The sequence below is a fragment of the Cygnus olor genome, chromosome 4, assembly GCF_009769625.2.
Source record: "Cygnus olor isolate bCygOlo1 chromosome 4, bCygOlo1.pri.v2, whole genome shotgun sequence".
NCBI classification, from domain to species: domain Eukaryota; kingdom Metazoa; phylum Chordata; class Aves; order Anseriformes; family Anatidae; genus Cygnus; species Cygnus olor.
In genome coordinates, this window is record NC_049172.1 from 59,232,811 (window position 1) to 59,247,664 (window position 14,854).

At 42.8% G+C, this 14,854-nt stretch overlaps 1 protein-coding gene across 2 annotated transcripts in view; it reads left to right on the forward strand.

Moving 5' to 3' along the window:
* PPARGC1A (PPARG coactivator 1 alpha) overlaps nt 1–14,854 on the forward strand; it is a 359,248-nt gene that overhangs the window by 313,367 nt on the left and 31,027 nt on the right. For both annotated transcript variants that reach the window (XM_040555186.1, XM_040555187.1), the window contains exons 3-4: nt 13,148–13,342; nt 14,292–14,414. In XM_040555186.1, coding sequence (XP_040411120.1) covers nt 13,148–13,342; nt 14,292–14,414 — 318 coding nt within the window. The remainder of the gene's footprint in view (nt 1–13,147; nt 13,343–14,291; nt 14,415–14,854) is intronic.

A 14,854-nucleotide genomic window follows, 5' to 3' on the forward strand; every position in this document is an offset into this window, starting at 1 on the left:
CTGAAATTGTGGGAGATGGATAGTAATGTTAATCATAATAACGAAGACAGAGTATTATTTTTGCTGCCTGACTGTGGAAGGGAAGGCTAAGCAATAGGCGGCTAAAATCACTGAGTGCATATTTTCAAGGCAGGGCTTGCTCAGCAGCCCGGTGACAACAGACACGTTGTTTATTTGACAGAGAGGCTGTGAACTTAACTCTTGACTCAAAAATGAAAACTTGCTTCCCAAATGAAGACATATGGATGGTTCTAATGCCAACTGCAAGACTTGTGGCTAGGTTATGCCACTATGCCTCAGCTTATAAAGGCAGGGGCATATATCTGTGGATACCACTACTACTTAAGAACAGAAACACTTCTCACCCTGCAAGAGAGTCAACGAAAAATTGTGTCTAAGAGGACAGGCTCTGTCAGCTCTACAGGAGTCAGATGAGATGTCTGCCCAATAGGGAAGAAACTTTGGTTCAGCTACAGAGCTGGGTTTTAGCTTGACCTTGCCTGACATTTGTCTCTACAACTTGGCCTTACCCAAGTTGTTGTTTTTTTTTTTACATTTCTGAATTATATTAGAAATGTTGTGTACTAAAAAGTTGTGGTAAAACCAGTCTTGATGGGAAGGAACAAATACTGGAAAACATGCTGAAATATGTGCCTGAATCAGTTTCCATGTAGTGCTCCTGCTGCGGCACTCGTTCTGGTGCCCAGACCGCTGTAGCACCTAAGACCTCACGTGGAGGGCTGCGGGTGGGAACTGGTATGCAGAGGCACTTGCTGCGGGATTCCTGTAAAGTTCCTGATCTGTGCTTGGGCAGCAAGTCCCAGCGATGGTGGGGCGTGCAGAAGTGCCGAGAGTTGAGGCAACAGCAATAGGACTGATATATTTCAGACTGGCTGTAGTAGGAGTAGCATTTATATACAGTCTGAGAACATTTCTGCTTTGCTTTGGCATTACTATTTTGATATCTTATCATGGCTTTCAGTGAGATTAATAGGTTTTCCGCTTAAGACCACTTAAAGAGAACTGCTTGTAGCTTTTTTTTTTTTTTTAAAGACTCTATGTTTAAAAATGAGATGGCTTCATTAGGGACTAAAGGGTCTTGCCCCAAATAAAGTACTGAGAGCCCCACAGTTTGACTGGCAGGGTAACGCGTTAGGCTACGGAGCCTTGCTGATTTGCGAGTCCTCTTACAGTACCAAAAATCATTTAGTTTTCTTCTAAAGGCCCGGGCACTGAGCTAAAAATGTCTCATTCAGACATGCAGTTTGGAATTTCAGAATTTAAATGTAATAAAGCAGATTTTTATTTTTATTCTCTTTTGATGAGATATGCAACGAGAGAGCGCGGGTGCAGCGTTAGAGTATCTTTTGATTTGCTATTTGCTATGTGCTAAACATTTATATTTCAAAGAGGCGTTTGTACCTATACCGAGTGTTTGGCAAATCCAACAGCTCATTAGATTTTAACAATAGCAACACTGCTAAATACAAAGGATTCATAGGCAAAGTACCCCTCAGGCTATATCTCTGAGAGAAAAAGTGGCAAATAGAATCAGAAACTAATTAAATAGTCAGCTAAAGCAAGCATAACTTTAAAAAGCTGTAAAACTACCAAAAATGGAAACATATTACAGTTATCTGCATTCACAGCGCAGAACAAGTTTGGTAGTATTTAAGATAATTCTCTAGTGCCCGCTATTTTTAGTCCGAGGGTAAGCTTCTGTAAGAGCCTTTCAGCATCGCATCCCTTTAACCTGGCCTAACAAGCTAAGCCAATAAGCTGTCTGATTTCCGCCGTACATGAGGAAGGGAGATAGCTAAAACAAACCATTTGTGGCGAAAACGTTCAGCCTGTCTTGTCTTAAGAGCTTTCTCCGTATAGATTTTTCGAACATCCCAATATTCAGCGTGGCTTTGCAAGAGAACAGCATGTCAGGCTTCGCTGTTCCGAAACTGTGGAAGGGCAGAAATAGGAGGAGGGTTTTATAGACCCAGCCTAGTGGAAATGAACATCATGCCAGTGGTGAAGCTGAACTTTCGCAGCTTGGGCTCTTGCTGTTGATGTGTTTGAGGGAGAGGGAGTGGGTTTCGTTTTTCTTGGGGAAAGGAGGGCGGACACAAAGGGCCCGATTTGCTTCTCACTTATGAGCGTAATCTGCCCTGGTTTAAAGCCGTTGACTTTGGCGGGTTGCGTTTGGTTTGTGGCGTTGTAATCCAAAGGAGAACCTAATGCCACATCTGTGCTACGCTCACCGAGCAGCATTTCTGCAGGCCTGGGGCTACCTTCGCTGCCGAAACGGGGAGCAAGGCCCTCGGCTGTTGTGAAATACTAAGATGGCAGCTTGGAGTGCTTGTGGCATATAAAACTGTGCAATATTATTCACTTACAGATAGCTCCTTTTTACTGGAAATACCACAGGGCTTTTTTTTCCCCTCTCTAGTTTATAGGATGAAGTGTACCATACTTACTTTCTTCTCCCTCTGCTTCCGGCCCTCCCCCCCCCCCCCCCCCCACTGGTGGTGTGAGTGTGCGTGTAATCCCTACATCAGTTTACAAAACAGGGTTTTATTGCTGCCTAAACAGGAGCGGTACCACTGCTCACCCTCAGCAGGCTGTGCCAGGCGTGCTGGCAGCGTCCCATCCACGGGAGCAGAGGTCGTGCTGCTGTGATAGGTGGCTCCAGCCTTCTGCCTCCAGAAATGAAATTAAACATGTTCTCCTTTCCCAGGGCACGGTAAAGTTTGTGGCACTGAGCTGGAACTGAAACCAGTCACGTGCAGGGCTCCACCTCCGTTGTAGTATTCACATGGCTGCGATTTACTTTTCCTTCCTGGGGTTAGGCATATGCTGTGCTAAAAAACTCTTTGCTGTGCATCTGGCAGTTAGGTAGGCTCGAACTATAACTTGTGTAAACTTCAGCAGGGATAACTTTTAAATTGAGGAAGCGCTTGCCGCAAGCAGATACATCAGTGTATTTCTAGCAGTGAATGTGAGCACAGGGTCTGCTACATCATAGGCTGGGTACACCCAAGCTATGCTTAAACTGCTCTTAGTCATAGCAGCGCAGAGCTCAGCTGCACAACTCACGTGGTAAGCAGGATGAATTAGCCCTCAGTGGGCTCTGGGCTACTCTGGCTGGGCTGCTGCTGGTCCCAGTATCAGGCTGGTACTGGTACAGCAGGCGGGAGGTGCTGCTCTGAGCTTCTCATTGACAAACCCAAAGAGCAGAGGACCAGATCCTCAGCTAGCGTAAATCTGCACAGCTCCATTAAAACCTGTGGAGAGGCCCTAATTTACAGCAGCTGAACATCTGGGCCCAACTTCTCTTTCTTTCGGTTACCAGCAGGATTAAAAAGAAGTATGCAAAATTATTTGTTGTAGGTGCCATGGCAGCATCTCAAAGCTCGATTGCAAATCAGGACACCAGTGTGAAAGGGACCATGTGAGCACATAACAAAAAGACAGTCCCTGCCTAAAGGAACCTACAGCCTAATTAATATGATATTTAGTGCATTGATAGCTACAGCTGGACTTGATTGCCTGTTAGGGGTCATTTTTAAAGAGGCAGCACAAAAAAAAATAGTGCCCAGGCTCATTTTCACCATTTCTGATGTTGAAGAGTTTGTTAGCATCAGTGTCTTCTAGAGGAAAATACAACTTCTTACCTCATTCGGACAGCAGACTGGTGGCCAAGAACTTGCAGTTTTAAAAGGCTATCAGAGCAGGAGCAATGTATTCAATTTTGACTAGGAAATAAATAGAAGAGAGGCAACTGCTGTAGGAACTATAGCGTGCACCCCAGTGTGTATGCACTACGTAACTCTGCTAGGGTGGTTGGGGGTAGATGAGCAAGGTGGTTTGAGCATAAACTACCAAGGTAGTTTTACATTTTATTTTGCAATTTACATACCATTTATTCTACGTTTATTTTACATTTCCAGATTTTATCAATATTATCTCTGAAGACTAGCGAGTTCCAGCAAACTTAGAAATGAGCCAACGACTGACTTTCTATAGAGGAGGTTTTGCAACAGATAGCTTTACTGTGATCTTTATATGTTTTTGATGTTTTCCATGTTAAAATCACCATTTCTAGTTTATGATTCTATTCACATACACAAAATTGCGTTAAAAGAACATTAAAGCCTTAGCACATAGTGACAATCAAGGAAATATGTAGTTAAGGCTATTATGAGACATCTAACCTAGTCCAAATGCTTAACCAGCTGAAAATTCAGACACATCTCTTCATAATGACAAAGTATCGACAGTGGCTGCAGCAAAGTTTCTGAGTCTATCTGAAGCTATTTTAGTCTGATAAGAGTAGAGTGCACATATCTAAAGACAAATTTTTTTCCTCTTCATGGTGATTTCCTCATTTTTTTTAGGGCTCATTTTTCTTATCTTTGTTTATCTAGCTAAGCCACCTCTACAATGGTGCATGTGTCACTCGTCACTTCTGCTGGGACATACCAGGAGGATGTTGGGGACATTGCTGTGATATTTAAAGACCGGAGTATAGCTGCATACATAATAGATATATAGTAAATGAGACTTTAGCCTTGTAAACAAGTTTTTGTGTTGAGCCTGAATAGACTCTCTTCAGCCAGCTCAGAAGCATGTAGGAAATGAGACCATATGGCAGCCATCCAGTTAGATCACAATAAAAATGTATGGGAAGCCCAGGCGTATTAACAATGTACTGATCCCTTCATGCTGCAGGTCTAAGCAAAACCTGTGTTTTTCTCCTGTGAGACATGACTGAAGTCCTCATGTTTGTAGTGCCTGCTCAACAGGTGTGGTGGGAAGGTTTGATGAAGCTTAACACACTAATAAATTAAAACATCATAAAATTTTAATGACGTTGATACTTCACAAATGCTAATTTCCCAGCCAAATTAAATTCCAGTGTTCTGGAAAAAAAAAAAAAGCACCAGATGTAAGTGTCTCTCTTATTTTGCTATTTAAAAAGAAACTTTTGTATGTGTGTGTGTTCTCTTTGCACAAAACAGTCTCCATGTAATTGAGGAAAAGTTAAAAATATATTTAAACTTTTCTCTGGTGTGTTGTATATAATTTTCCCCTGAAATTTATATTTGTATGTAGTCATAAATCTCTAGAAAGAAGTAGGGTTTATGATAGACGTCCTGATGCATCCAATATAATTAAAACTAGAGCAAATGCAACGCTGAAATAGAGAATGGACAAAAGCGACAGGATTACACTTCATAGTTTTCAAAGGAAGGGTATGTACTAACACTCAAGTGCATTTTTTAGAGAGGTCTGTCATTATCAAGAGGAAAAAGCAGTTTTTACATCAATTACGTGTGTGAAATAATCGATGCAAAATATATGTAGCTCCTTTTTTCCCCCGAACATGCCGTGCGACCTAACAAAGGTACATAAATGTTGAAAAATTTTACGTGAGTGCATAGAGAGATTAGTGTAGGCATGTACCATAAATCAAGTAAATAAATATATCTGAGCAAGCAGTGCTTGAATGTTTGGACTGAAATACTGCTGACTTTGTCAGTGAAAACTCTGCAATGAGGAGAGTCCCAAACGTCTTCTAACCTCCCGCAGTAACCTGTACCTTTCTTTTTCCCCTTGCCTCTTCTTGCAGTGCTCATTTCTTATCAGAGCTTGTTGGATGGGGTCCCTCAGCCAGCAGCTGTGACTCCGTACCCTGCCGTACATTTTAGGATTGGAATAATAATTAAAAATCTCCATGCGGGTTGTTGCTCAGGATCTTGTCACGTGCACGAGTGACTGCACGGGGACGGAGGCATGTGTGACAGGCACCGTGTGCCGCTCAAGCCTGGCAGTCAGCCTGCCTGACCTCTTGCTCCCACAGGGGGAACGGCTCATACAGGTCCATCTGTCTGTCTTTCCGTGCTGTGCCACCCCCAGTGCCCGCTCGCCGTGTCCCCTGCTCAGCCCTGCATCCCCATCAGCGGGGGGAGGCAGCAAGGTTCAGCTCCCCGTCACTCCAGGGAGGAGAAACTCCCGGCCTTTCTTTTTTTTTTCTCTGTCTCCTCATCCAACTCTTTCTTCCCTTTACACTCCTGCAATTCCCCTGCTCTTGTTTTTTTCCCCCCACCGGAGATGTAGGCAGAGTTTTGTGCTTCAGCCTGCCCAAACTCTCACACTGGAGCTGGCGACGATGCGCTAGGCCTTCTCCTCCCTCTGCAGTTCTCCGTCGTGAAAATGAAGCACACGGGGCACAGAGAGCAGGGGCTGGGTCAGGTAGCATAGCACGGGGAAAGCCTCCGTACAGCAGGCTGCCATACAAATCCTACACGCCCGAGCGTGACAGAGGTGGGGTTAATGCTCAGAGCAGGGAGTGCTTTCCTGGTCAAGTTCTGCCCAAGGTAAAGAGCCCCTCTGGTGAGCTAGACCAGTGCAAAACACAGATAAGGCATTTATTTAGTAATCAGCAAATTAGCCTATGTTGTCAGTAAATGTTGAGGCACAAACTGCTGATAAGATCATTTGCTTTCAGGTGTTTTCTCAATATTGTGCTCAGCATTGAGTATAAATTGAATAGAGTGACCTTTTGATACTGAGTCAAATTGACTGCGTTTCCAAAGATTCTGTGGTTTCAATTACCATAAATTTTTGATATTGGGTCTACCACCAGTGCAGTGATTCAAGCACAGCAATATCTTATCATTGGTCCCGCTAACGCAGTCAGCAGCGCACGATAGCTTGCTCTTGGATGAATTTTTGTTTTGCCTTTTCCCCAGAATCAAAGATTACTATCAGAGAGGGGAAAGATGCAGTTTACACAAATGAAATCGAAATGGCTTGCAAAATGTGAATGAATTTTGGTCAGAAGATGTAAAACGTGTTACAGGTTGCTGGCTGGATCCTCAGTTTGGGAGATGAATAAGTCAATTAGTAGCTCTTCAGTTTATTAGAAACTTAATTGCCAGGCTGTAATGGAAACTTCTGAACTGCAACAACTCGTTAGAAGCAATAAAACAAGCGACTTTGTGCTAGAAGAATATTTAGTAGGCTCTTTTAAACTGACATGTTTAGTTTATAGCAAAAAGGTTAGATTTTTCACCTGAAAAGATTGTCTGTCTCCCAGGAGCTGTGGCGGCATCACTTCAGGTGATCAAGGGCAAAATCTTAAAGAAAACCCTATTGGCAAATGGCGCGTGCCATGGCTTTAAGTGGTGCTGCTTTAATCCCAGGTACTTGACAGACATCTTACAATGTCAGGTCAGCGCCTCTCTCTTTTGGAGAGAAAATAACCCGGGTTCAAATACCAAGAATAAACGTGAGAAGTGTCTGAGACCACAGATACACACCGTATGGAGTATATGGATAATAATAAATATAGTTGCTTTTATGTTGTTACTTTGAGTTGTGTAAATACTGCCTTCTGCTCAGAAAATGCCTGCTCCTTGAAAACAAGCGGAGCAGCATTTCACCGAGCGCGCTCTGTACCTGCGCAGAGGTACATTTCTTCAGGTCAGTATACATCTCCAGAAACCCAGCAGGACTGAGGCTACTGCATAAATACAAGGATGTGGTGTGTCCATCAGATGAGGTACATACCTGGTCCGTACATTGGGCAGTGGGACTGCTGAATTCAGAATGTGATCTCTCAGTTCAAGTTGTCTTTTGCCTGCAGGTGCATGTGCGGCGCGTGAGTGTATCTGTCTCCTTCAAGAAGAAGAAGAGATCTCTCATTTCCTTCCCATACCCTAAAGGCATTTTCACAGGGGTGGTGATAATTAATCCCCACATTTCTACTACATATAAAGAAACCTGGCTGTAATTTTCTCCTAGTGGGACTCCATTTTGTTTTTAAAGATAATTGATAGCTCTGGACTTAAGCATTTCAATTATGGGAACGTCTCTTGGGGACCAGACTAACAGACCTTGGAAAACCGTTCTAATGCAAATGCATCATGTGGGTTTTTTCTGTAAGACAGTGCAGGACGCCTAAGGATTTGCAAAGCAGCTGAACAGTAAAAGCAAAGTTAAAATACTTTTAAAAATATATAATGGCATGGGACTGAACATGAACAGGTAGAGTGGAGCAATACTGCTGGGGGCGGCCAGCTCTTATGTCAAGGCAAAGTCGATGTGCCTGGGACAGGACATTGTGAAGGCAGCCAAATCTCCATCACTGCACCGTCTGTGCCGGTGGTGTAGCAGGTTGCCTCCGTCTGCTAGAAGATGGAAAAGTTGGGGTAGGATTCTTCCCATCAGCAACCCCTGGCCTCAGCCCTCATTTTCCTCTGGCTGGGACAAGAAGTCCAACTCTGCCTCCTGATCCCTTCCCTCCTCCTGCCTTTCCTGGGCTTTTGCCCAGCCTGTGGCTCTTCATCCTTGGGTGGCAGAGGTTGATTTGTGGGGCCAGGGCTGAGAAACAATCTGCCCCTACCCCTGCACTTTGGGGCTGGGGTGGTGGTGGTGGTGAGCTTTTCAATGCCTCTGCATCCTTATGTATAAAAAGGGGCAAAACCTCTCATTTCTCCTAGTGTTGTGAGTCTTCAGGACAAGCTTATTCCAAAATTAAGGAATTAAATCCTGTTGGAAGCCCCAGATGTGCTCCCAAGTCATTTTTTGTGCTTTCGCAAGTAGTGCCATAATGTATTAGTATTTTTAGATCACTCAGATATTTTCAGCTGGAGGAAAATCTTTTATTTTCTTTGTTAATTATGCTATGAATAGATCTTAGGCTACCGAGGAGAAATGAGTCGATCTGTTGAAACAGTGATCCCTTGTGACTTCAGGTATCCACCTGGCTGCTCCGAATTGCTCACAGAGCTGGCCTGCTGGAGCTGTGACAGCTTCTGCCAGCTGCGGATCTGTCCCAAAGTTTCCTGCTTTTTTCATGAAGATGTGGCAAGCTGCCACTGCTCCCAGCCCAGGGCTCTGGATTAATACCGCAGTTCAGGCCCTAATCTTTCCGTGTGAATCAAGAAGGGCTTCTGCATCATTCAAGTCATCAGTGGAGAAACTTCAGAGCATCATCATCATTCGCTAACTGATTTCACAGAATCACAGAATTTCCCTCCTTGAGGTATCGTAAGCAAAAGCTGTGCATGCGATAACCACAAACGAAAGGCGGAGGGGAATCAACAAGAGGGAAAACGTTGCAGATGCTATTAACATTTTGAAAAAAAGGTTTTATGTGTAATGGGCTAGACCCTCTTCTGGAGTGAATCGGCATACCCACGCTGACTGCGGAAGAACCACAGCAGAGTCCTGGGTCAGGACCTCTGAACGCTGGCTTTGGGGTTTTCAGGAAGGGATTGGTGATGGTAAGGATGGTCGTTTTAAAATTTTGCACAATTGTTTTAAGGAAGAAAAATCTAAGGAAGAACCACAACGTTGCTCAATATGCCTGCCCCAGGGGTGTGCCTCTGTAATGGGATTGCTGACAAATAACTTGTATTGCAGACGTGAAGCACTAACCACCAGGTGAACCCAGTTCCATCAATAGGCAGAATAAGCAAAGGAGAAGGAATTACCAAGGGTAGAGGATTTAAATACCTTTGTGTGGGTAAATTGTCACCTAATTTCTTAGATCTTTTCACTGGCCAAAGAGACAATATCTCTGGAGACATTTTACTGAGGGCAGAAACCAATTAGAATACGATTGTTACACAACTAATAAAGTGTTTTCAGACAGAGAATTATTTTTAGTGCTGTAGAAATATTAAAGATTAAAGCAAAACTTTTGAAAACACAGAAGAGCACAGTTAGAAACTTCTCATGGTGCTTAGGTGCCATTCTGGAGGATCAGTTGGTGTTCCAGCCATTTACAGCTGTAGGCAGCTTTCCCTGTTTTGTTTTTTGGTACACAGTGACATCAGTGCCAAATCTTATTTTCTTCAGAGCAAGTATCATTCTAGATATGCTAGAAACTCTAGCACTCAGATACATGCAAGCACATGCATGCAGTGCCATGCTCAGGTTCCCTGCCTCCTTCAGGCAGGTGGAAATTTACAGGGAGCAAGAAACCCTGTGGCCCCACTGTCTTTATGTTAAACCAGCAACGAAGGATTTTCAGAAGTTCATGTGACATGGCTGAGAAGTGATGCATAACTGCTTCTGCATTAAAAAGTTCCATTCGTTAGCAAAATACAGTCATTATGAAGTGTTTTCGTGAGCTTAAAAATCCCACGTGTTTGCCATATGGCTTTACATGTGAGATAGTCTTCCACCCCTTTTTGTTACATTCTGTATTTCCTTCAGGTGGTCTAAAAAATTCACAGCTACTTCTTTAGACGGAAGCAAATAATTTCCAACTTGAAAGCTCAGAACTCAACTGAGTGGATTTCTGAGTGCTGTACTCAGGCACCGAGCACCCTTCACTTCCACTGCCCTCAGCAGATGCTGAAGGTGCTCGTGGTCCTTCTAAATCTGAGTCTGTTTGGTGAGCAGGTTGGAGGCTGCTCTGCAACGTGGACTTCTAGGTGACAGCACTGAAACCGTGAAATATCCTGCATTTGGCCACGGCATTGCTTCTCCCCAGCGCTGTCAACACCACGACTCAGGCTGTGATAGCAAAGCAGAAAGTTGCTGCTTCAGTGATTATTACTCAGACGGTGATGTGCCCGACCATCTCTCTCTCTGCATCTCTCCTCAGCCCCGTTTCTGCTGTATCTAATAAATGTGTTTCTTTATAAATAGTAATTTAGGACAATTAGGAGCAATAGCATAGTTAAACCTTTAAAAGGTTATCTTGCAATGTCATTTTCCTGACTAATGTGTTCCTGCTGCCATGTCATTTGTGAATAGACATGTGTTAGCCAGCTAGTGTGCTTCATCTGTGGTGACTTTGATTTATTTGCTCTGTAAATTGGGACTGAAGCAATAATGGAAAGTGACATTAATTGTTTAACAGAGTCCTCTTTGTCACATCCTTTGCTTTCTCTGGGGTGTTTGAATGTTGAAACTTGTACAAAACTAATTGAAATTGCTGTGATGAGGACCAGTGTCCACTCAACTTTCTGTTCTTGAATGTCAGCGCACTTGAATGTCTGTTTAAAGCATGAGAGCTAAGCAGCTAACAGCAAATATCAGGGTTTCTTCTGGCATGCTATTATTAAAGGAGGCATTCCCAGTTAGAAATAGTAACACTTGGAGCCTTGTTGTCGGCTCTATGTGCTGAAGTGCTCGGTAGCGCAGGGTGGAGGGGCACCCTACCAGCTGGACTCGCTGGGGGCGTTCCCATTGCGGAGGCAGGGGGGCAGCCAGAATCCCCTCAAATCACCTGGGGCAGTGATTTCAGGCCAGAGCCTGATATCTATGCCATTCCGCCTCATTACGATGCAAAGTGCTTCTTTGCCTAATACCCTCTTTTTATACTTTTTTCTGAAAGTGACACTGTTAATTTTCCTCTTTTCTTCCCAAATAGCGACTGTGAAAAGCTGTATTTGGAGCACGATTTTATTCACAAGGTGGCTTCCCTCTGCTTATTTCCATACCCTCTACACCTGCAGTGGAGTAAAGCATCTGAATTATCATGGCACTATGCATATTTCTACATGATATGGTGGAAATTACTAGATGCATAGACTTCGACTCTTTTCCTCAGTGGTCAAGCCCCTTTTGGCCCTTTAATTGAGTGCTTCTCCTTAGCATTAGCTTTGCAAGAGTGTTTATTCATTTCTGGGAGATGGTGCTGTAAGCACCAGAGCAATTTGTGGCTTTCTAACAAGAAGACGAAGCTTGTCTGCAAGAACCTGCGAGGCTGATTTGTCAGAGGAGCCCGACAGGAGGAATTATCTGTGTGGTTTATGGTCATCTCTCTTTAGAGCCTGGTAAATGCAGCATTGCAGGAAAAAGTCATGCTGAGGGGACACCCAGGTTCACTTGATTTTTTTTTCCTCTTCTGAGGTGTTACTGTCAATGTTTTGATGTTGACTTTTCTAACACTATTTATTATAAGGTGAGCTTTTATTTGACTTACGTCTATATTCTTTGCTAGTTCCCTTCTCAAATGTGAGATTTGAACTTAGCTGAAATCATTGTCATAGTGTGAACTGGAGTGCGATGAGCCACTATGAAGTGGGTGGAAAAACTCCCAGCTGATATCCTTGAGTTTGGATCGGATCCCTGGAACCAGGGAAAGGCTTTTCATTTATTTTAATAGCACCAGGATCAGCCTAAAAATCCTAGATAATTGATCTGTCCAGATCAATTTCTACTCTTTCTGAAGAATAAATGTAATGATTTTTACACAATTCTATTCCTCAGAACTCTTAGTACTCCAAAAATATGTACCTTAATTTACAGCAGGGACTACATTTCATTAAAAAATTGGAAGGTATTTAAATTTACTCAATTTGACAAAAAGAAGTCTTGTTTCTGAAAGAAGATATCCAATATAAATTAACATTAAAGCCTCATCTGATTAGGAATTAATCTACTTTTTATAATTGCAGCTGGAATTAGATAAATGCATACAATAGTTGCATTGAGCACTCAAACTATGTAACTCGAAAGGAGAACTTCAAAGGCAACCTGCTTAATACATTCATTTAAAAGAAACCCAAAGAATCTGCCATTTACAATATGAGTCCTGATTGCTTGTCATATGTAAAAATGCTAAGGAACGAGAAGTTTTTCGCTTGTTTTTTGGAGCAAGTATTTCCTGACGTGTTGAAGGGAAACCCTTCCTCTCTTACACCGGGCTACATGCGTGAGCAAGGTTTGCCAGGTTTCTCTGGTAATTCATTTTGGTCTTCTGATTAGCTGTCTTATTCTGTGATTCTTGTAATTTTGTCAGGTCAATTAACTGGTGTGCAGTGTTGAAGAGAGAAAGAAGGAGACAGCCTGGGCTGACACCATCGTTCGGTGTCAGCAGCTTCGGCGCGTCCTGTAATGCAATCCTGGTGTGATTATTTATCGCTGTTAACGCTGGGTAGGAGGAAGAATTGTGGAAGAAGAGTAAACCAGAGCAATATACTGCAAATGCAAAGAGATTTCTCTTGAATGCAAAGACGGATAATTTTATTGCACTTAATTACATCTTCTGAGATGCTGTTGCAGGTTACTGTTTCAAAAGCTAGTTTAACGATGTTTTGACTGCTTGTTCACATACAGAGTCATTGTTTCATTCCTTTTGTCTTCTCATCTGGTTCCACTTTTTTTGTGTTTTTGTCTCCTCACACAGAAAATAGATGAAGAGAATGAGGCGAACTTGCTAGCGGTTCTCACTGAGACACTGGACAGCATCCCCGTGGATGAGGATGGATTGCCTTCGTTTGATGCACTGACAGATGGAGATGTGACCAATGAAAATGACGCTAGCCCTTCCCCAATGCCCGACGGCACCCCTCCAACCCAGGAGGCAGAAGAGCCGTCTCTAGTAAGAACCCTTCCTACTGTTTAACAGGAATTGGATGTGCCTCTGGCTACCCGCTGCATGGGTATGATGTAGTCACAGTAAGGTCTGGACTTTTCATTTAGACTGAAAAGGAAAATCAAGTAAAGAACTGAAACTTAAGTGGGGAAAAAAAAACACAAAACAGTGGTAGGATGACTAATAAGGGAATCAATTAAAAAGTGGATTGAAGAGATTGTTTTTGAGTTTCTTGTGCTAATGACGGACACTTTTGCTTATTATTCTGTTCAAATAAGTCAGGGTAATGGTTTTTAATTCATGTTACATTTCTTGGGGCTCTTTTCTACGTATGTTTAGACTTCACTTTGGGTGATCTGTAGAGAAATGCGCATTGAGTCTGGTGCGATGTGGGGCTAATTTTGTGCCTTTAATGTTGATTTGACCAGTAAGCACCAGCTTAGTGCTAATCAGGGCAAAACCGAATCTTGGGTGAGGATGTGGGTGAAACCTTATATGCTTTTTGCTTTGTAAAGACAGTTTGAGATGTGATTCTATTTCTGGTGAAAGCCCCTTATCCCTGACTTCCGCAGCAGCAGTCGGATACAAGCATCCATTATTCTGTTAAAGTTAACTTCTGTGTTTAGATCAGAGAGACCTGTTCTGTCAAACAGATCACCGAGAATTTTGCTTTGCCTTGGATTTAGCAATCCAAGGCCTCTGCCATTTCTGCTTGCCCTGCAGTATACTGCAGTAAAGGGAACAAAAATTTGCTGCCAAGCCTCACAAGAAAATGAAATCTGTTTGCTCTGGGGAATATTGAGCCCTTCTTTCTGTTTTAACGTACTTTGCTTGCTGAAGTTGATATAGCTAATTTTAAGTAACTAAGCAAAAATGTAGATAAGTCATTTTAATCCATGAAGATGCATAACTTTACTCTTTTCCTTCCTCCTCCCTTTCCCTGATGTGTTTGTAGCTTAAGAAGCTCTTGCTGGCTCCAGCCAACACTCAGCTAAATTACAATGAATGCAGTGGTCTCAGCACACAAAACCATGCAAACACAAATCACAGGATCAGAACAAGCCCTGTGGTTGTTAAGGTACAAACTTAATCTTTGTAATAAGAGAAAAAAAAAAAAAAAACTGTAACAAGGTCTTTTATGCTTTCAGCAACCAAGTAAGCAATAGATCTGTATGTGCGGTATTAATCTGCCTACTATCCTGCAACTGTTTCAAAAACGTGAACAGATTATAGACTGGGTTCTGGAAAATCACCTGAGCTCCTTTATGCTCTGAATATTTCATTTGTGCTTTTTCTTCTGGCAGAGTTCAGCTGTAGTCCCACCGTCTGTTACTCTTGCCTACTTTATTGACACACAGAGTAGCAGGGGGTACGATAAAATTTGCTGATGGGCTGGTGTTGTTTATGAGTGACTCCAGGATGCGGGACTGCCATTTTACCAGCTGTCTGAGCTAAGAAAAATTGCACTGGATTCTTGGCAAAAGATGTATATCAGCCATTAATTGGCTAGAATGGTGG